The sequence below is a fragment of the Mus caroli genome, chromosome 7, assembly GCF_900094665.2.
Source record: "Mus caroli chromosome 7, CAROLI_EIJ_v1.1, whole genome shotgun sequence".
NCBI classification, from domain to species: domain Eukaryota; kingdom Metazoa; phylum Chordata; class Mammalia; order Rodentia; family Muridae; genus Mus; species Mus caroli.
The window spans coordinates 123,241,907-123,263,009 of NC_034576.1; the positions used below are offsets into that span (position 1 = coordinate 123,241,907).

The window sequence follows — 21,103 nt, forward strand, 5'->3', positions numbered from 1 at the left end:
GCCAGAGACAGGAGCATCCTGGGAGCTGGCAATCCAGCCAGGCAAGGAAACTTATGAACTCCCATTCATCAGTAAATAAGGTGAGGGCAACTGAGGATGACGTCTAATGTCATCCTCTGGCCTCCTCATGAATGCACACACGTGTGATTGCACACTTACACATGCACACACTTGTGCAAATGCAGTCTAAGTATTCCCTGAGAATGGCCCCAGAGTTCTCTATGCATTTGAGGAGAGATAATTGCTCCCAAGGGCTTATCACCCTTCGAAAAATGTTCGGAAAGGAAAAGGGGACACATCTTTGAGTGTCTCCTGGAGCTCAGGCATTTCCTGTCACCTCCCCTAGTGCTTCTTCCAGCCTGGAGCTAGGCCATCCTCACTACCCAGGGTGTCATTGCAAGGTGAACATGGCATTTCCATTAGGTCGGGGCAGGTACTGGAGGCATCTAGGGATTTGCCATGTTCAAGAGGGAATCCCTTATTATTAGGCTGTCAGCAGGGGAGCCCCTGACATTCCAGAGGTTAGCTCTAAAGTTTCATCCTAGCACCAGGGTCCTTATCTCTAGCCATTTCTAGTTAAGGGTACCTAAGCCTGGAGGGAAGGAGTGGGTCAAGCAGGGGAGGAGGCGGCCAGATCGTCTGTTCTAGTTTGATTCTTGTTGCTTTGATAACATACCATGATCAAGATCAAGTTGGGGGTTTATTACAGCTTACATGTTGTAGACCATCGTTGAAGGGAGCCAGGGCAGGAACCTGGAGGCAGGAACTGACACAGAGACATGGAGTACTGCTGCTTACTGGCTTGCTCCCTATGGCTTGCTCAGCCTGCTTCCTTATAGAACTCAGGACCATCTGCCAGGGTTGGTACATCTCATAGTAGGTTGGACCCTCCTACATCAAACATTAATCAAGAAAATGCCCCACAGACTTGCCCACAGGCCCATCTTATGGAGGCATTTCTCAATTGAGGTTTTCTCTTCTGCAATGACCCCAAGCTTGTGTTGAGTTGACAAAGACCCTAACCAGCATGTCATATCTGTCTGTCCTCTCAGGATCTTGGCTGTCACATCTCATCTTACCTTAAAATATTTCAGATGAATACTTCTAGAGTGTGTGTTAATTTGGAACTATGTCACAGTCTTTCTTTCCCATCTATAATAAATTTCACTCAGCAGCCAGGATCCTGCCTTACTATTCCACATGCCTGCTAATTAAATAAATTATATACCAGGCAATAAATAGGACCTGCTAAATAAGGACGTAGATGGAGATAGCTTCTTGGGCTTAATCCTAGCTCTGCTACTTGTGAGTTGTGAGCTTGGCCACATCTTATCACCTTCCTGTGCCTTTCTTTACCCATATGTAAAATGGGAGACAGGAATCACCCTGCCTTTCCAGGATTCTTCTCTGACACATATCCTGTGCTCAATAAATGGCATTTTTTTCTTAAAATTGTTTTGCAAATTGAGCTGTGTTTATTTATGGCATATAGTATATAGTGCTAATTAATTTTTGTCCCTGTGACAAAATATTCGAGAGAACAAACTGAATGCAGCAAAGGTTCATGCTGTCTTGTGGAGGGTTCAGTCCATGGTTGCTTGGCCCTGTAGCTTTTAGGCTTGGTGGAGGTGAAACATTGACATGTTGCAGTGGGAGCAAGTGACAGAGCAAAGCTGCTCACCTCATGGCTCCAAGGAAGTAGAGAGGTGAGGTGGAGAATGAATGTATCAGGACAAAATATGTCCTTCCAGTTACCTACTTCCAGCAAGGCCCTGCCTCCTGATGTCTTCTCTACCTCCCATACCCATGAAGGTGTCACAATGGGCTGATGGGCAGAGGGGACTCAAGCCCTTGTGGTTTAATCTCCTCCCCAAAGATTCTACCTCTGAACACTGCTGTGCAGAGGACCAGCAGCACATGACCCTCTTGAAAGACATTCAAGACTGAAACTACAAGGTTGGAGAGATGGCTCAGTAGGTAAAGACACTAGCTATGCAAGGGTGAAAACCTGTATTCCAATCCCAGCGCCCACATAGAAGCTGGACATAGAGTGTGAGTGTCTAACACTAGCTCCTCCATGGAGAGATGGGGAGGCGGAGACAGGAGACTCCTCAGAAGCCTGTGAGCTGATGAGTCTGGCACATGCATCTGTGAGCAAGCAGAGAGACCCCATCCTTAACAAGGTGGCAGGGGGGCTAGCCCTAGAGGTTGTGCTCCTACCTTCTCATTCTGTGACACTCACATCACACACGTGTGAGCAAACCGTGCACACACATGCCCTGCCCCATGACTAAAAAAAAAAAATCCCATAACATGTCTAGATTGTAGAATGGCTAAAGTGAGTAACTAACATGCCCATTACCTTGTATACACATGTGTGTTTGTATGCCTGTGTAATCTACTCTGAGCTCTTTGTTAACTATAGTCACCATGGTCTCCAGAACTTACCCTTCTTACCTAACTGAAAATCTCTATCTGTTGACATTCCTCCCCTGAGTCCTTGATAACCACCATCCCACCTTTCTATGGGTTAATGATATCCCGTGTCCATGTCTGAATATGTCAGTGTTGGTTCTGAGAGGAAGGAACCAGGCTGCTTGCGGTCAACCAGCGTGTCTGGCCTGTTGAACTGGATCGTCTTCATAGGATCCCTAAGAACATTCACAAGTGAGTGTGTGCTTGTTATCCACCGGGAAGGCTCATCCCTGGCTCTGCCTGTCACCCTCATTCTTAGTCACTCTCATCCCTTCACCGTCACATTTCCCATGATGCACCACGATGAATAAAGTGATCCGAGTTCCTAACAGTTGAGAGAGGCAGGCTCATCCCGCACGGTAGCCCACAGCATGCAGTGCACGGCTGTATGTGGCTACCATGAAGAGGAATCGAGTAATTCAGAGGCAAACATCTCACAGAAACGGCCTTCAAACTCCAGTTGGCCTAAGTCTGTGCTCTCAACCACTAGATATATTGCTTATAGCTTGGCAGAGTTCCCCTGCTCCCTCATTATTCTGCCATATTTTTTTCTTCTGAAGTCTTAGGACCATCTTGGTGGATAGGTGGCAAGGAATCCTGGGAATAGAGCTATCATTCAGCCTATAGTTCCACGTGGAAATGAGAGAGGATTTTAGTATCTCCCTTTCCCTGAATTTCCCCTCCTAGGAGATGAGGTGGCTTAGTTGGATGGGTTTAGATTTAAGTTGCAGCTCTATCACTTGCTTTGGGGAAAGTCCTCTGACTTCTCTGGTTTCTGTGAGAAAGGCCTACATTAGTTATTTTTCTTGTTGTTGTGATAAAACCTATGACAGAAGCAACTTCAAGGAGAGTTTTACTCTGATGCACTTGATGCACGGTTTCAGAGGAAAGCACGGTGGTGGGGGTGTGTGAGGGTACAGGTCCTTACAGTTTGACCGACCAGGAAACTGAAAACAAGACCAGAAGCAAGACCAGGGTATACCCCTCAGATGTCTGCTCCTAGGGAGCTGCCTCCTGCAGCCATGGTTGCCACCAGCTGGGGAATCAGGTGTTCAGACTCATGAGCCTGGGGGTGACATTCCACACTCAACCCATATTATTAATTGCTTTCAAATGAAAATGGTTTTCAAATGAAAATGTTTGTTGAGAGCTGATGATCCAGGTAGGTGGTGCAGGATGAAGTGGGTGAGTGCTGGCTACTGTGCTGCTGTCATGGCGTTCATGTTTGGATTGCAGGGAAGGGTTTTGGGGCTCTGAGCAACCCCACCAGCCTCTCTCATCTTCCCACACAGGTTGGGGCTGTTGGTTTGTTTCTATGATGGTTTGGAGCTGCTGGATGCCACCCTGGCCCAAGTCCTTCTCCACCAGATGCTCAAGTGCAGCCGCCTCCGGGGCTTCCAGGCTGGCGTCCAGAAGGTACGGATGAGGTGTGGGTCGCTGGGTCCTCGGCCTCAGTTCCCTCATTTTGCCTGGATTTTGAGAACATGTTATTAAGCACTTCAATCCTGGCAGATGTCGTCTTCAATCCTGGAGGGGAGGAGCATAGGGAGGAATTATGAAAAGCAGTGTAGAGAAAACATGGGCGTGTTGAAACACAATCAAAGCAGCTAGGGCTAATTGAAATGAGTGGTAGGAAAGTGGTCCGAGAGTCTTAGCATCTGTATTGAGCACAGCCTGGGGATGGATCCTAAGGGCAATCTGTTCAGGGGTCTGGGGTAAGACCAGCAGTGCTGACAAGTTGCTGAAGGACAGACTCCTCAGGAGTAAAGGCTCTGCCAGACTCCACCACAGGCACCAATGAAACAGGAGGGTCACAAATTCAGGGTCAGCCTGAATAAGACCTTGTATCTATCTATCTATCTATCTATCTATCTATCTATCTATCTATCTATCATCTGTCTACACACACACACACACACACACACATGAGATGTAGCTCAATGGTAGAATTTTTTCATAAATTGAATTGGAGGGGCAAAAAAAAAAAAAAAAACCCAAACAAAAAACCAACCAACCAACCAACCAACCAGTCACCAGGGCAGGGGCCAAGCTGACAACCCAAATCTGACCCCCAGAAGCACATGGTAGCAGGAGAGAGCTGGCTTCTGAAAGTGGTCCCCTGACTGTGCTTATGTGCCATGGCACACAAGTGACCCAGCTCTCCGTGAATGAATGGATGGATGGATGTAAAAGGGAAGTCGTCAGCTGATCCCAGCACGGGAAGGGTGGGAGGAGCCCTGGATGATGTCTGTTATCTACTGAGCTCCTAGACTTGTTTTTGGTCAAATTAGCAAATACAGATGGCTGCCTCTCTCTGTCTATTTTAGTTTTTGAGTAAAGTTTGGTTATACACCCCTGACTGGCTTCTAGTTTGCAATCCTCCTGCCTCAGTCACCTGAGTGCTGGGACTTCAAACACGTGTTACTGTACCTAGCCCTTTTATTTCTATTTTTTTCTCATTCAAGTTTCAGATCTTTTTTGGTTTTTCGAGACAGGATTTCTCTGTGTAGCCCTGGCTGTCCTGGAACTCACTCTGTGAACCAGGCTGGCCTCGAACTCAGAAATCCACCTGCCTCTGCCTCCTGAGTGCTGGGATTAAAGACGTGCGCCACCACACCCGGCTCAGATATATTTTTTTTAATTTATAAATTAGAATCATAATATTAGAATGTTAGTAAAAGAAAATCTTGGTAAAGCCATCAGTGATTCCATAGCAGTTTTTTACACAGAATTCCAAACACCTTGCTATATTTGGTGTCTCCCACCACAATCATCTATTTGTCAAGGCCTAATTTTGTGTTCAAGGAAAACACGGGTCGGGGTGGAGGTTGGGGGTGGGGCATCTTCCGGTTACTGGGAAACCGGTTAGGGATGCGGAGCTCAGCAGTTCTCAGACTTGAGTGCTCAGTGGGTTCTGTGCTACCAGCTCAGATCCCTCGTGACCTGGGATCGTGTATTTCAGTCATCGTGTGCTGCGAGTGAGCAGGGGATGAGAGCCACCACCCTAGTTCTCACTTCCTTCTGTGCCATGGGAACAACACTGGGGAAGGGAGCCGACTGAAGAGAGCCTGAAACCAATTCTTCCACTTAGCTTTGCTGCCCCCCAGTGGCAACTTTGAGATTGCATATGTGAAAGTAAAGTTATGTGTGCCTGAAATGAATGTTTACACAGATTTATGTGTTACAGCATAAACATTAGGCCATTTAAAACATTATTTATTATTTACTTTTACATAATTCTTTATTGTGTTTGTGTGTGTGTGTGTGCATGTTTATGTGTGCATATGTGTGCACATGAAGCCTATGGAGGCCAGAGAGCATCACTTGAGAGTCAGTTCTTTTTAATCCGCTCTGTGGGGTCTTGGATCCCGCTGAGGTCATGAGGCTTGGTAGCCAAGTAACTCCACCTGCTGAACCGTCTCCCTGGCCTCTCAGTTTTTTGTTTTTATTTTTTGTACAGAGGCTATGATACAGTCGGTGAGTATATATATTACCTTCCTTACCAGAGTCAGATGGGAATTCTTGACTGTAATTAGGGAAGTATATCACAACAAAAATAATTTTTAAAGACAGCTTTAGAAACATACAGACATGTACAAGATGTGATTTAAGTGAAAGTATAAAGCATTAAGTAGTTCACATTATAAATCTGTAAGAACTTCATACTGTATATTTCTAATGGCATATAGCCAGTTGGGAAGATATACACCACCCCCTTCCTCCCTCCCTCCACTCCTTCCATCCCTCCCTCCTTTCTTTCCTTCCTTCCTTCCTTCCATCCATCCCTTCTTCCTTCCTTCATTCCTTCATTCCTTCGTTCCTTCGTTCGTTCCTTCCTTCCTTCTTTCCTTCCTTCCTTCCTTCCTTCCTTCCTTCCTTCCTTCCTTCCTTCCATCCCTTCTTCCTTCCCTCCTTTGGAAAGTGTTCTATGACTGAACCCTGTGCTCATTTGATCATTTCCATAGTTACTTTCATGAGTTTGGATTTTCACTTTATCTTTCTTGTACTGCTGAGAATTATTTCTTATGCAGATTACATATTACCATGAAAAGGCCCCTGGATAGTTCACAAAAGGAAAGCAACCAAATATATGGATATAGAGTTCAAGATCACAACAGGAAAATAGACCGCTACAAAATGTGGCGGAGTCACAAGGGAATAAAATTCTTCCTGCCATGCTTGAAGGTTGATTGAACAACACATTAATATTTAAATGAAACTCAAAGTGAATTTTCAGCACATGAAAGCCAGGCCTGGAGGACGTATTCCCGGGGGGGGGGGGGCGTCAGTGTCTGACCATGACCAAGAATACCTTGCTTTGCAATCCCTGGGCCCATGTCTAGGGAGGGCAGTATGGAGTCCCTTACACCCAGGAGGTGGCTGGAGGGAGCTCCTGCCTTTCTTTCTTTTAAGGCTCATGCCAGTTCCTTGTCCTTCCAGCTCAAGGCCAACCTCTTGGACATTGCTACAGAGAACCAGACCCTCAACGAGACCCTAGGCTCTCTGTCAGATGCAGTCGTAGGTCTGACCAGCAGTCAGCTGGAATCCCTCTCCTCCGATGCAGTGCACAGCGCCATCTCTACCCTCAACCAGGTTACAGGCTGGGGCAGAAGCCAGATTGTCATCTTGTCTGCCAAATATTTGGCTCAGGAAAAGGTCAGCTGGAACTTTCAACTTTCCTGGAGTGCCTGAGGGCCAGTGTAATGTTAACTGGGTTGCTGTATAGCAAAATAGCATGGAGTTAGTGGTTTAAATAACAGAGATTTCCCCCTCACAGTTTGGTGTGGTTTCATTTCGAAGCCTGTTGTTTTGGCTGTGGACCACAGCCATCTTTCTATGGACTTATGGGAACGCCATGACAGCAAGCTTCCTTTGTTTTTCTGTCTCTGTCTCTCTGTCTCTTGGTGTGTACATGTGTGCTCATTTGTGCAGATATGTGGTGGCCAGAGGGAGGTTGAGATGTGTTTGTCAAGCATGTCTCTACTTTGTTCTATCAAGACAGGATCTCTCACTGAACTCAGAGCTGGCCATTTTAGCTAGACTGGCCAGACAACAAGCCCGAAGGATACACCTGTCTCGGCCTCTCACCCCAAATTCTTTTTATGTGGGTGCCTGGGACCCAAACCTAGGGTCCTCATGCTTGTGCAGAAAGCCCTGTGTCTACTGAGAGCCATCTCCCTGTTCTTGTTTCCCTTTTGGTAAAGGCATTACTTCTGCCAGTTCAGTGCCCTGTCTAACTCTAATTATCTCATGACCTTGGGTTTCTATTCCTGTGCTAAAGTACATCACTAGAAGCAACTCAGGAGGGAAGGGTTTATCTGGCTTTCGGGTAACATTAGGGGAAGCCAGGACAGGAACCTGGACACAGGAACTGAAGCAGAATCTATTGAAGAATGCTTCTCACTGGCTTGCTCCCCGTAGCTTAATCATCCTGCTTTCTTACATAGTTCAGGGCCATCTTCCTAATAAGGGAGTGGCTTGGGCCCTCCCACATCCATCATCAACCAAGAAAACACCAGACAGGCCGGGCAGTGGTGGCCCATGACTTTAATCTCAGTACTTGCGGGGCAGAGGCAGGCGGAGTTCGAGGCCAGCCTGGTCCACAGAGCGAGTTCCAGGACAGCCACGGCTACATAGAGAAACTCTGTCTAAAACAAACAAACAAACAAACAAACAAACAAACCCCAAAACAACCTTCACACCAGACAGGCTTGAATGGAGGCCAACTGAGCCATTTTCTAGCTTCAATCATCTAGTCAGATGTCTCTAGTCTGCATAAAACTAGCCAAGATATCTCATGACCTCATTACAACCTAACAGTATCACATAGGGGTTATGATTCAGCATATGAATATTGGGGAGGACACAAGCATTCTGTCTGCAACAGTCAGCTATGTGCACGTACAGTAGAAACAACTATACAGAGGATGTGTTGAGAACATGACTGGCATTTGAATCTCTACTCTGTCATCTACTTGTGGGACATGAGGCAATTGCTTAATTTCCCTTTGCTCAAGTCCCCCTGTTTGTAAAATGGCTAAGAATAGCTCCTCTCCTCCGAACTGGTGCAGATTACCCGAGCAGTCCACAAGGAGGTGACTGAGCACAGGGAAGAGGGGACAAGCTGCGAGCTCTTCAAGAGACCTGCTACTGAGCCATAGATGCTTGCTGACCACACCCCCAGGATTTCCTTCCTTGTTCTTACTGCTCCTGGACACCCCCCCTAACCTGCAGCGTAGTTGGATTTTCACGCCTGTGACAGCTACCCGAGAGAACCAGGCTCAAGGAGGAGAGATTTACTTTGTTCTGTGGAGTCAGAAATTTTGCTCTGTGGTCATCTGGCTCTGTTGCTCTGAGTATGAGGTCACATAAAGTATCATAGCAGGAAGACAGTGGAAGAGCAGGCTGTTCATCTTGAGGCAGTCAGGAAACTAACATGTCTCTGAAAATGTTCCAAAAAGTGTGCCCAGAGCCTGCTTTACTGTTCTCTTAGGTGTCTCTTGATGCAGGTTGGCAGGCAGGATTCCCCATCACACTGGTATTTGTCTCAGCTTTGGGCTGTGGAGAGGGAGCTGCGTTGTAACCAAGTCTCATTTGGAGGGCAGGAGCATTGGTTTCTAAGCACTTAGGTATCCCTCTCTTTCTATTCACACTCTTAGCCACTTCCTAGTATGTCAACTGGCTCTTGACAGTTGGATTGGAGCCAGTTCCACTATGACACTAATAATGAGCGCGTATGAAGTGATTATTGCATGCCAGGACCTAAGTGGTTTAATCATTCAGTTTTCTGCAATCTTCACGTCTGAGGTTATCCACACGGGACACAGAATGTAAGGGACCAAATTGTCAACATCACAGTGGAAGGGAGAGATAGAGGCCAGAGCCCAAGGCATCTGCTGCAGAGTGGACTGATGAGCACCATGTCCACCATGCATCATGGTGGTTGCACAGGCTAGTTTTAGATTTATGTCAACTTGATACAAGCTGTAGTCATCAGAGGGGAAGGAGCCTCATTTGAGAAAATACCTCTGTGAGATATGACTATAGGTAAGCCTGTAGGGCTTTTTCTTTCTTTTCTTTTCTTTTCTTTTCTTTTCTTTTCTTTTCTTTTCTTTTCTTTTCTTTTCTTTTCTTTTCTTTTCTTTTTTTGGTTTCATGAGACAGGGTTCCTGTAGCCCTGGCTGTCCTGGAACTTACTCTGTAGACCAGGCTGGCTTTGAACTCAGAAATCCACCTGTCTCTGCCTCCCAAGTGCTGGGATTAAAGGCATGTGTCACCATTGCCCGGTGGGCATTTTCTTAATTAGTGATGGATGGGAGAGGCCCCTGGGCTGGTGTCCTGAGTTTTAAAGAGAGAAGGCTGAGCAAGCCATGAGGAACAAGCCAGTAAGCAGCATCCTCCAAGCCCTCTGCATCAGCTCCTGCCTCCAGGTTCCTGCCCTGTTTGAATTCCTGTCCTGACTTCCTTCCTAAGCCAACTAACCCCTTTCCTCTCCAGCTTGCTTTCAGGTCATGGTGTTTCATCATAGCAATAGTAGCCCTAACTAAGAGAACCATGGTCTGCTTGGGTTTGTTCACTTTTGTACTGCAGAACAAGGCTAATGTTTACTTTGTTCCTCTAGATTCATGGTGCCTTCATTTTAATGCTCTGAACCTTGGATTTTCTGGACCTTAACTGAGACTCTGGGGGTCCATGGTGACATTTCCTATGCAAATAATTCAAGGGAGCAGAGGGAGATTGTTGCAGTCCCTCCCTGTCCTGGAAAAGAGGCTCGTCTCTCCCCTAGTGTCAACTACCAAAACTCAAAGGTCTATGAGTGCAGCATCCTTCTTGCTCCTCATTGAGTCTCTTGACTGTCACTCTTTCAGGTACCTGCTTGGCCTAGGAAATGTCTAAGAGAGCATCCTCATGACTGTTTCTCTGTTAGGTGCTGTCCTTCTACAACGTCTGCCAGATGGGCGTGCTGCTGGCAGGGGTGGGCACGCAAGCCTTCTACAGCATGGACCACAAGGATCTCTGGCAGGTGCTGAGAAGTCCTCTTTCCCAGGATATGTCTGATTTGTCACCTGTCCAGCAGCAAGGCATCCTCGGCAAGGTGAGAGTAGATGTCCAGTCCTGAGCCACATGGCTACAGAGGATGTAGTTATCAGAGTCTGGGAATAAATCATGACCATGGGCCAATTGTTTTGCCTGGCGTTGTCTTGGCAGTTGGTGTGTGGGGTGTTCTGAATCCAGAACACGTGGCCCCCAGGAGTGCTACCTTGTCTCTTCCAGATGTAGTTCCTCTTACCACGTTACGTTTGTTTTGTTTTTTTTTTTTTTTCTCTCAGACACCATCACTTTCCTAGCCAGTCCAATATGGAAGACTTTTCTCAAACCGAGCTTCTTAACTGAATTTCAGATGATTATTACTATTTTTATTGAACTTTTTATTGGTCCTCTGTGAATTTCACATCATGTACCCCAGTCCCATTCATCTCCCCCTTCTCCTCATTCCTGCCCTCCACCCTTGCAACCTCACCCCAACAGAGAAAAAAAATCTCATTGTGGAATCTGTAGTGTATCACAGTGTGTCCCACAGTACACTCATTTGTCCACACTCATTTGCTTGCAAATGTCCATAGCAGTGTCTTGTTGGTCTGGTATGAAGCCTCTGGCATCGGCTACACTATCAATACTGCACCTCGCTGGGACTCCTCTGATAACCTGTTGCCGCCCAGTGTCATGGAGATCCTGCAGCTTTGGCACTGCAGGCTCCTTCGCATGCTTTAGCAGTTCCTCGATGGGGTAGATGTTGGGGTGGGCCAACTCAAAGCCTCGGATCTGGGCCTGAGAAGTATTGTATAATTATTATTTTTAAGGTATGATCTCACTGTGGAGCTCTGGCTGGCCTTGGGTTATCTATTCTCCTGCCTTACAGACATGCACCCTCCATCACAGTTGGCTCTTAGAACATTTCAAGAATTTGATTGAACCCTGAAGTTCCCAGAATGCTTTAAACTGTGTTGATTTTTTTTTTTTTTGGTCATTTTGTCCCAAATACCTGACATAGAGAAGTTAAGGGAGGAAGGATGGATCTGGACTCCTGGGTTCAGGGTGTCAGTTCACAGTTGCTTAGCCCATGTGCTCAGACGAACGTCATGGCAGTGTGGGGCTTAGAAGAGCTGTTCACTTCCTGGCTGATCAGGAAGCAGAGAGCAAGACAGGAAGTGGTCAGGGGTAGTGTATCTCCAAATACCTGTCACCTACTGACCTATTTTCTCCAGGTATGCCCCCCCTCCTCCTCCTCCTCCTCCTCCTCCTTCTTCTTCTTCTTCTTCCCTACTTCTTAAAGTTTCCACAACTTTGCCATGATGGTGCTACCAACTCAGGGAGCTAGTTTTCAAAACATGAGCATTGTAGGGGCAATTTATATTCCATCTCTAACAGTAGGTTTGAGAACTACACAAACTCGGGGCTTGAGTCACATTGATCAGCTTTCAATGTACCACTTTTAGACCTTGGTTTTATTACCTGTAAAATGGGGGTAGCAACAGTCCCTGCTTGCTGTGGTTGCTAAGCAGATCAAATACATTTTATGGTCCAGGAAAGTGTCCAAATATGATCAGAATGCAGTGTCCCCTTTATACAGCTGTCACTATCTTTCCTCTCCATTTTGGCAGCTGATGGAAGCAGAAGATGCTACTTCAGGCATCACAGAGGTACCAAGAGCTCTCTTTAAGGAGGTGTCTCTCTATGATTTATGGAAAGAATCTCGATTCAATGCTACAGACCTGAAGGCAAAGGAGCTTCGTAGGAGCCAGGTAGGACTGAAGTGCCCACAGATCAACCCTGTGTTTCCTTCTGTGGTGCTGAGAATGGAACCCAGGCCTCCCACATGTCTGGTGAGCGCATCGCCACTGAGTTACATCGTCAGCTCTGGGCAAGCACTTCTCATTTTTTGTTTTTAACTGTTTAGGGCCAGTTGGATAAAGACACTCTATTTCTTTGTTAATAAGCCCAGGAAATAGAGTAGTGTGTGGTTAAGAAGCTAGACAGGGCGTGAGGATGAATTCTGGCTGCCATTTATTAGCTGTGGAGAAGTGACATCACCTTACATGGCCTCCCTTGTCTTATGAGCAAAATGAGGATGTTTACAGGCAACAGTTGTGATCTAGGATACAGCCTGAGAGCAGCGTGCTGTATTGTTACCTACCACTCTACTTATGGTTAGATGTGTCTAGGACCTAAGCTGCTTGGAAAGGACGGTGCTGCTGATACTGATGCTCATCCATGGGACCTTCTGCTGAGCCAGCCACTTTCATTCATTTCTGAAATAATAAATAATTGTGTGTGTGTGTGTGTGTGTGTATGCTTCTTTTTGTGGGTTATGGAGACCAAACCTATATCCTTATGCTTAGTTCTCAGTCCTTATTAACTGAGCCCAGTCATCACTCTTGAAATGTGTGTGTGTGTGTGTGTTCCATCTTGCTTGAGAAAAGATCTCTTGTTCACGGAGGCATACTTCCAGCTAGCTAGCCTAGGAGTTTCCAGGGGTTTCTCTGTCTCCTCCTTCCATCTTCTCAGAGAGGAGCTGGGATTACACATATGTGCTACTGTACTCAGTGTTTACATAAGTTTGGGAGATACACATTCATGCCTGTGTGGAAAGCACTTTTCCTCTTGGGCCACCTCTCCAAGGCTCTGGAAACGTTTACTGAGCACGGACTTACCATGTTCCCAGCACCACTTAGGAACCAGGAAGTAACAGAGCAGCTGGGCATCTCTGTGGGGTCTTTTATGAGGCTGGATGGTGTTACAGAACTCTACTGCTGTGTGACAAACCACTGCCAAGTCTAGCAGCTTGAACACTTGTTTTATTTTGGAAAGCTCACCCTTCTGTAGACAACCTTAAGGTATTTTGTCCCAGCAGCTGGGCTGATGGAGTTTTCATTTCCTGAGATTGGGAAGCCTGTGGGGGAGGGTTCGCAGGTCTGCTGTCCATGTGGTGGGAGGGCTCACAGGTCTGCTGTCCCTGGAACTTCAGGGACTGTACACAGAGCATTGGGAACTTCCTTCCACCCCAGATCTTTTTGCCCAGACCTTTATGAGACTTTGAGGCCCTCAGCTGTCACATCCCAGAAGCCTCTGTCTAACTCTGGCTCATAATTTACTGCGTTTGGGGAATTACGTTCAAAGTTTTAGAGTCTATAAAATAGACAAATGTCGCACTTGATCGCTTCTGCAAGTTAGGTATTCTGTAAAATTTCATCCCTTAAAACAAACGACTCCCCTGCCTATACTGTAGCATTCCAGAGTGCTCATCTGGGAGGGTTTGGGGGGCGTGTGTGCTCTGGGCCTGGGCTCCTTTATTGATGGTACTTTCTGGGCTGTGCTGGTCCCATCATTGCTGCTGTGTGGGTTCAGGACTAGCGGGTGGGCACACAAAGACGGACCACACAGGGACCTTCACAGGGCAGCAGCTTTGTAAAGCTAAGGTAGTGAGGTTCCAACCCTGCCATTCTCAGCTTCTGCTCCTCACTCAGCCTTTAGAGCAGTGCTTCTCACCCTTCCTAAGGCGGCGGCTCCTTAACACAGTTTCCCATGGTGTGGTGATACACACACCTGCCACCATAGAATTATTTCATTGCTACTTCATAACTGTGATTTTCCTATGGTCATGAATTATAATGTAATTCATTATATTACATTATATATTACATTATAATGTAATGATATTCAGATGGTCTTAGGTGACCTCTGTGACAGGGTTCTCCGACCTCTAAGGGCTTGAGTCCCACATGTTGAGAAGTGCTGTTTTAGAACATAGAGAACCAGCTGAGTGTGGCCGGCTGTGCTCTGAGATCACTCCTGACAGGATTTCAAATTCTGGCTCAGCTACTTAGTGGTCGGAGGGCCTTGGATTAGTGACATTCTGGGTTCAGCCTCAGTTTCCCCATCTATAAGATGGGGTCATAGTATGTTTTCCCCATAGGGCTTCAGTGTGCTGGGCTCCACCATTGCTGCCCAATCTCTCTTTCCCCAGGCCCTGTTCCTGTATGAGCTTCTTGAAAAGACCACAGAAAGGCCAGAGGAGCTCCTGAGGTAGGACACTTTGACAGCCTGGCCTGAACAGCTCTTTGGAACCTTCTGTAGAGAAGCCTAATTTCACAGCAGGGCCAGCTGAGCTGTGGGAAAAATTCCAAAAACCAAGTGAGGGCCAGTGAGATGGCTCAGTGGGTTAAGGTACGTGCTGCTAAATAAGCCTGATGACTAGAGTTCAAGCCACATGTGGTAGAAGAAGAGAATCAACTCCTGCAAGCTGTCCTCTGACCTCCACATGTTTGCTATATACATACATAAACATACGTGCGCATGGACCCACCTATGCAGTGAAAAAATTCAAACATTCATACACAAATAAAATGGGATAACTTTTTTGAATGTTTATTTACTTAATGTACATGAGTGCTCTGCTGCATGTACACCTGCATGCCAGAAGAGGGCATCAGATCCCTTTATAGATGGGCCTGAGCCACCATGTAAGTGCTGGGAATTGGACCCAGGACCTCTGGAAGAGCAGCCAGTGCTCTTAACTGCTGAGTCATCTCTCTAGACCTACAGGTATCTATCTATCTATCTATCTATCTATCTATCTATCTATCTATCTATCTATCTGGGTGTTTTGATTATATGTGTGACTGTGAACCACATACATGCAGTACCTGAGGAGGCCAGAAGAGGGCATCAGATCCCCTGGGATTAGAGGTATAGATGGTGGTTAGCCACCATGAGGGTGCTGGGAATCAAACCCGGGTTCTCTAGAAAAGAGCCAGTGTTCTTAACTGCGGAGCCATCTCTCCAGTCCTGAAATAAAAAATAAAAAACAACAAACAAACAAACAAAAACTTGAAGAAGGAAAATTTTTGTCTTGGCTCACAGTTTCAAAGGCCTCAGTCCATCATGGCAGGGAGGGCAGAGTGGAACACAGCAGTTCACATAACGGTGGGCCAGGGGACAGAGAGGAAACAAGAAGTAGCCACATTCCCAAAGACCTGCCCTCAGTGACCTACTTCTTCTATCTCTGCTCTACTTCCTGTTTCTAGAATCTCCCAAGGATCAAACATTGAAATCCAGAGCCTGCAGGGACATTATAAAATCCCATCATGACTTAGTGTTGTTTGGTGCGCAGCCTGTGATGGGTGGAGCATGCGTACTTTAGCCTCTCCCATCTTCTCTCCTCCTTACGTCTTCTCAGTGGTTCTCATTTTGTTTCTCAGCACTGGGCAGCTGGTGAAGGGCGTGCCGTGCTCGAATATCGATGCCATGAGTGACCGCCTCTTCCTGGCCCTCTTCCAGTATTTTGACAACAACTTCTCCCTGCTTTCTCCTGATCAGGTACCGTGGAGCATTTCCCTGCTTCTAGTGCTCTCCTGATGCCAGGGCTGGTGTCTAAAGATGTTTGTAACAAAATGATACAGCTGTAATATGGAACTGGCTAGGACCAGACATGGAAAGTAAATTCGCTCCAGGGTGGTGACCATCTTTTTGGGTGCATAAAAGGTCTCATTCCAGGTTCCCTTAGTTCTGCTTTTGTTTTTTTTGTTTTTGTTTTGTTGTTTTTGTTTTTGTTGGAGAGAGGGTTTCTCTGTATAGCTCTGGCTGTCCTGGAATTCACACTGTAGACCAGGCTGGCCTTGAACTCAAGAGATCTACCTGTCTCTGCTTCCTGAGTGCTGGGATTAAAGGTGTGTGCCACTACCACCTGGCTCATCCCTCAGCTCTTATCTGTGAGCACAAAGGCCTCTGTATCTCCTAAGATACATGTACACATAAAAACACATGCATCACGTTACTATATAAATCTGTATTATTAAATCAAAATAGTTTCATGCGGGCCAGAAAGACAGTTTAGCAGGAAAAGGTGTTTGTTGTTAGGACGAGAAACCTGAGTTCAAAATTCTGGGATACACATGGCAGAAGGAGAGAACAGACTTCTGAAATTGTCTTCTGGCCTCTAAATGCATCTCGTGGCACACACCTGCTCACTCACACACACAAATGAATAGATTTCATGAAAAATCAAACCAGTCACACGACACTCTGTTCTATTCACAAGCCAGGTATTCGTTTTCCAGTCCAGGGACGTAGATGCATCTCACTCTTGTGTACTCATAAATTGAGATTGCTCTCACACCTAAATGTGTGTGTTCATCTTATTATTGTCTCAGTTTCCTCAGCTAGTGTTCAGAGGAGTGGTTCCTACACCATGAGGCTGTCTGTTACAGAAATGGACATTTACAAAGCACCGTCTCCGCATTTGCATCGATTATTGTTGCTGTTTATCTTGCAGGTCAATTGCTTGGCGTGGAAATACTGGGAAGTTTCAAGGTCCTCCATGCCACCATTCCTCTTGGCCACCCTCCCGTAAGTGAACATCGAGTCCCTTTCTGACTCAGCCACCAGAAGATGGGCGTCCCAGGATTTATGATTCTTTCCCCTGGGGTTAAGGAACCAGAGGCAGGGTGGAGAATACTGTAGACACCTCAGGACCTGATAATCTGGGATACTCTGAATAGGCAGCGTTCCACATAGACTGTAAATTAGGACATGGGTAGGGGACTTGCTTTCAGACTCGAGGTGCATTGCTGGGAGAGCCCACACTTATAGGATGTCCCTGTGGTGATGTCTGATGCTGATGCTGCCTCTGGTCTCAGGGGCCAGTGCTGAGCAGATACTGCTTCCTGCCATCCTCTGTTTTTTCTGTAGGTCACGATTCCTGTCTTCAGTTCCCCCCTCTCGCTGTGTGCAATTTCTGATCAGCCTGGGTAAGAGGCGCTTGGAGACTTTGGTTTTAGATTCTGACAAAAGGAGTGTGGTCGTCAGGAAGGTGCAGCAGTGCTTGGTAAGAGAACTTCCTGGGAGATACTTTCCCTAGTGCCCTGTCCCTTCTGTGTGTTTGTGACAGTCTCAGGGAGCTGTGGAGGGGATCTCTCTCTCTCTCTCTCTCTCTCTCTCTCTCTCTCTCTCTCTCTGTGTGTGTGTGTGTGTGTATGTGTGTGTGATACGCACATGTGTGAGTCACAGGGAGCTGTAGAGGGGAGTTTGATGGGCTCTCAAGGCTGCAGTAATGGTTACAAGTCTGGCTTGTGAGTCTTAGAACTGGCACTGAAATTATTGTAGACTTCGATCTCAGAGAGAGAGAATGCTGGAGGACTGGGTTCTTTGCAAGCCTTTGCCAGCCACTGGCTCTGTAGCTCTAGCAAACCCTTCCTCTCCTCTGCCTCAGCATCCTCCTGTGTAAGGAAGATGCAGAAGTCTATCATTCTGCAGCTCTTGTGGGCATACGGTGGGTAATGCATGGCTGAATTTCAGGGTCCGGGACAGAATGCTTGGGACCCTACAAGTTTCCTTACTGTTACACAGCACACATGATTGGTACTTACAGTTCCTATGATGATGGAATGGACACTTAGCACAGTGCCTGATCACAGCAAACGTACTGTGCATGCTGTCCTTGGCATTTTGAGAAAGAGCTCTGGAGGCTCAAGCGATGCTTCGCACATCATGCCATGATTACTTTATGTTGCTGATGATGGAGCCCGTGGCCTTGTGCATTCTGGGCGAGCGCTCTACCGCTGAGCTTGTACCCTGTTCTTGGTTATCAAACTCCTCGGCATCCCTAGAACAGTAACAATGCCAATAGTCTCCAGTTTACTGTGTGCCAAGCATGTGGTGAGCTGGGGTCCCCAAGCCTCTAAGGCCTGCGTCCCTGGGTGGGGGAACTGGACTCAGTACCATCTTTGGTGGTCCGTAACAAGATAGGCCATTCTGATCCAGAAAGCTCTGTGGGGCTTGGAAGTGGGAAGGTTTCTCAACAGGCCTCGAGTTTGATCCCAGCTGGGTCTCCGCCTCTCAGCTGTACTTGTTGATTTCAGGATGGTGTCATTGCTGATGAATACACTGTGGACATTGTGGGACACCTCCTGTGCCACTTGCCAGCCACCTTCATTGAGAGAGGGATCTCCCCCAGAGCCTGGGCCGCTGCTCTGCATGGTCTTAGAAGCTGTACAGCTCTCAGCTCTGAGCAGAAGGCTGCGGTGAGAGTCAGGCTCCTGGAACAGTGGGGGTAAGAGGGGTCCTCTGGGCTGTGGGGTATGGCAGGTTAGGTGAGAAAGGCCTGGCTCTGTTGTTTCCTCTTCTTTGTAAAGAAGACCACCAGGCTAGGGAGAGGACTCTCCACTGACTCTGAAACTGTGATCTTTCTCCTTTTGGCTTCAGACTCCCTGCCTAGTGGGAATACTTGCCGCTGGCAGCAGGCGCAGTGGTCATTAACTCATCTTGGTGTTTGTGGGGCGGGGAGAGTTTTGAAAAGATGGCACTTTAGGGGCCAGAGAGATGGCTCACTGGTAAGAGTGCTTGTTGTGTAAGCATGGGACCTGGGTCCAATCTCTAGAAAACGTGTCAAAAAGACATGTGTGGTGACATGTGCCTTAGTCCCAGTGCTGGGGAAGTAGGGCTTGCTGGCCAGCCCACCTGGATCACTGCCTGAGCTGTAGGCCATTGAGAGACCTTGTCTCCAAAAGACAAGAGGTGGCCAGCTCCTGAGGACTAACACCCAAGGTTGTCCTCTGGCCTCCACACACACATGCACATGTATGCATTCACACACATGCACGCACACTCACAAAAATATGGCACTTTAGTTGTAAGATACTGCTATTATATTGCTTTGGAGGTTTCTTTCTGAATGCTGGGGATAGAACCCAGTACCTTGTTCATGTTAGGCAGGTGCTCTACCACTAGGCTGCAATCCTAGCCCTTGTTATTTTGAGACAGGCCTTTTCTACATAGTTCCAGCTGGTCTTGAGTTATGTAGCCCAGGATAGTCCTGAATTGTGGTGTTCCCAGGTCTACCTCCTGAGTGCCAGGATTATAGGGATGTATCAGCATACCTGGCAAGAGTAGTTTTTGGTTCATAGAAATGCCCAGAGGAAGGTAGAGACTCCTGTGTGTGTCTCTGCCCACCAACTCCTCACGCACACATCATTCCCTACCACAACCGTGTATTTATCCCAATCCATGAGCTGTTGGTTTATTTTAATCAAATTGACATCATTGTTGACATTAGCACTCAAGGTCCAGAGTTTACATGAGGGCTCATTCTTGGTATACCTCCATTGGGTTAGGGAAAATGTGTGATACCATATTCCCCATTAAAATATCATACTTAATATATCATAGTGTTATATTAAGCCTTTAATCTCAGCACAGCACTCGTGAGGCAGAGGCAGGTGGATCTCTGAGACTGAGGTCAGCCTGGTCTACAGATTGAGTTCCAGTGTAGCCAGGGCTACACAGAGAAATCCTGTCTTATATATATATGTGTGTGTGTGTGTGTGTGTGTGTGTGTGTGTGCTGAGGCTGGCTCAGTGGAGACAGCTATTTGTTGCCAAGTCAGATGACCTGAATTCGGTCTCTGGAGCCCACATGGTGGGTGGAGATAATGACTTACTGTAAGCTGTTTTATGACCTTCACACATGTGTCATGGCGTGTGACCCCCATAATGTAAAAAATAAAATAAAAATAAGCGTATTTAATATTTTTCTACCTTTACTGGCCTCTGTCTGCCTAGTCAGCCCTCCATTCCCGTGTCTCTGGTCAGCACTGATAGCTTTGTCGTCTCTGATGGCCATGGAGTGGGAGCATGCAGTATTTAGTCTTTTCAAATAGGCTTCTTTCACCTAATAGCATTCATTTAAATTTTTTCCCTGTCTTCTCATGGCTTGATGGGTCACTTCATTAGCCCTGAATAATGCCGCACTGTCTGGAGGGGTCTGGGATGATTTATTCTTTCACTATCCAGAGGGCATCTCCACGCCTTCCAAGTTTTGGCCATTAAAATGAAAGCTGCTGTAAACATTTGTATGCAGATATTTTATGGACATAAGATTTCAAACCCCTTGTAAATGTAGACGTGTACAGCTGCTGGGTCATATATGGTTTTGTAAGAAACTCAAAATGTCTTTTACAGAGGCTGCCCCATCTTGCGCTCTTAGCATCAGTGAGTGAGAATCTTTCTCTCTCTCTCTCTCTCTCTCTCTCTCTCCATTATTATTTTTTTTTCATATACTGCTTGTGGAGTAAAAGTGCTTGCTGCTAAGGCTACATTCGATTTCCTTGATTATTTCAGAGAAGGAGAGAATTGTCTCCTTCAGATTGTTCTCTGACCTCCACATGCCTGCTGTGGCACATGTCTCACCCCCAATAAATAAATAAATGAATGTAATAAATTTTCTAAAAAGATATTGAGGCTGGACATTGGTGACATACGCCTTGAACCCCAGCATGCAGGAGGCAGAGGCAGGCAGATCTCTGAATTTGAGGCCTTCGTGGCCTACAGAGTGAGTTCCAACACAGCCAGGGCTACACAGAGAAACTCTGTCTCAAAACAAACAAACAAACAAACAAAACGTCTTTAAGAAGGTGTTGATATTGATATGAAGCAGCAGTAGCAGCAGTAGCAGCAGTAGCAGCAGTAGCAGCAGTAGCAGCAGTAGCAGCAGCGGCAGCAGCGGCCTGGATCCAGGTGGATGTCAGCTCCTTGATTCTAACAGAAGTTGTCATTTCCCAGGTAGAATTTCCTGT

The 21,103-nt window shown here is 46.7% G+C and overlaps 1 protein-coding gene across 2 annotated transcripts in view; it reads left to right on the top strand.

Annotated features, from left to right (window-relative positions):
- The window catches only part of Otoa (otoancorin), a 78,106-nt gene that overhangs the window by 31,570 nt on the left and 25,433 nt on the right, over nucleotides 1-21,103 (top strand). The window contains exons 1-10 of one of the 2 annotated variants that reach the window (XM_021167660.2): nucleotides 2,827-2,944; nucleotides 3,768-3,891; nucleotides 6,916-7,131; nucleotides 10,403-10,570; nucleotides 12,138-12,278; nucleotides 14,501-14,559; nucleotides 15,735-15,852; nucleotides 16,808-16,881; nucleotides 17,224-17,359; nucleotides 18,393-18,583. In XM_021167660.2, coding sequence (XP_021023319.1) covers nucleotides 2,847-2,944; nucleotides 3,768-3,891; nucleotides 6,916-7,131; nucleotides 10,403-10,570; nucleotides 12,138-12,278; nucleotides 14,501-14,559; nucleotides 15,735-15,852; nucleotides 16,808-16,881; nucleotides 17,224-17,359; nucleotides 18,393-18,583 — 1,325 coding nt within the window. In that variant the 5' untranslated portion in view covers nucleotides 2,827-2,846. Of the gene's footprint in view, nucleotides 1-2,826; nucleotides 2,945-3,767; nucleotides 3,892-6,915; nucleotides 7,132-10,402; nucleotides 10,571-12,137; nucleotides 12,279-14,500; nucleotides 14,560-15,734; nucleotides 15,853-16,807; nucleotides 16,882-17,223; nucleotides 17,360-18,392; nucleotides 18,584-21,103 lie in introns of those variants that run through there. The other variant, XM_021167659.1, reaches the window with a different exon arrangement.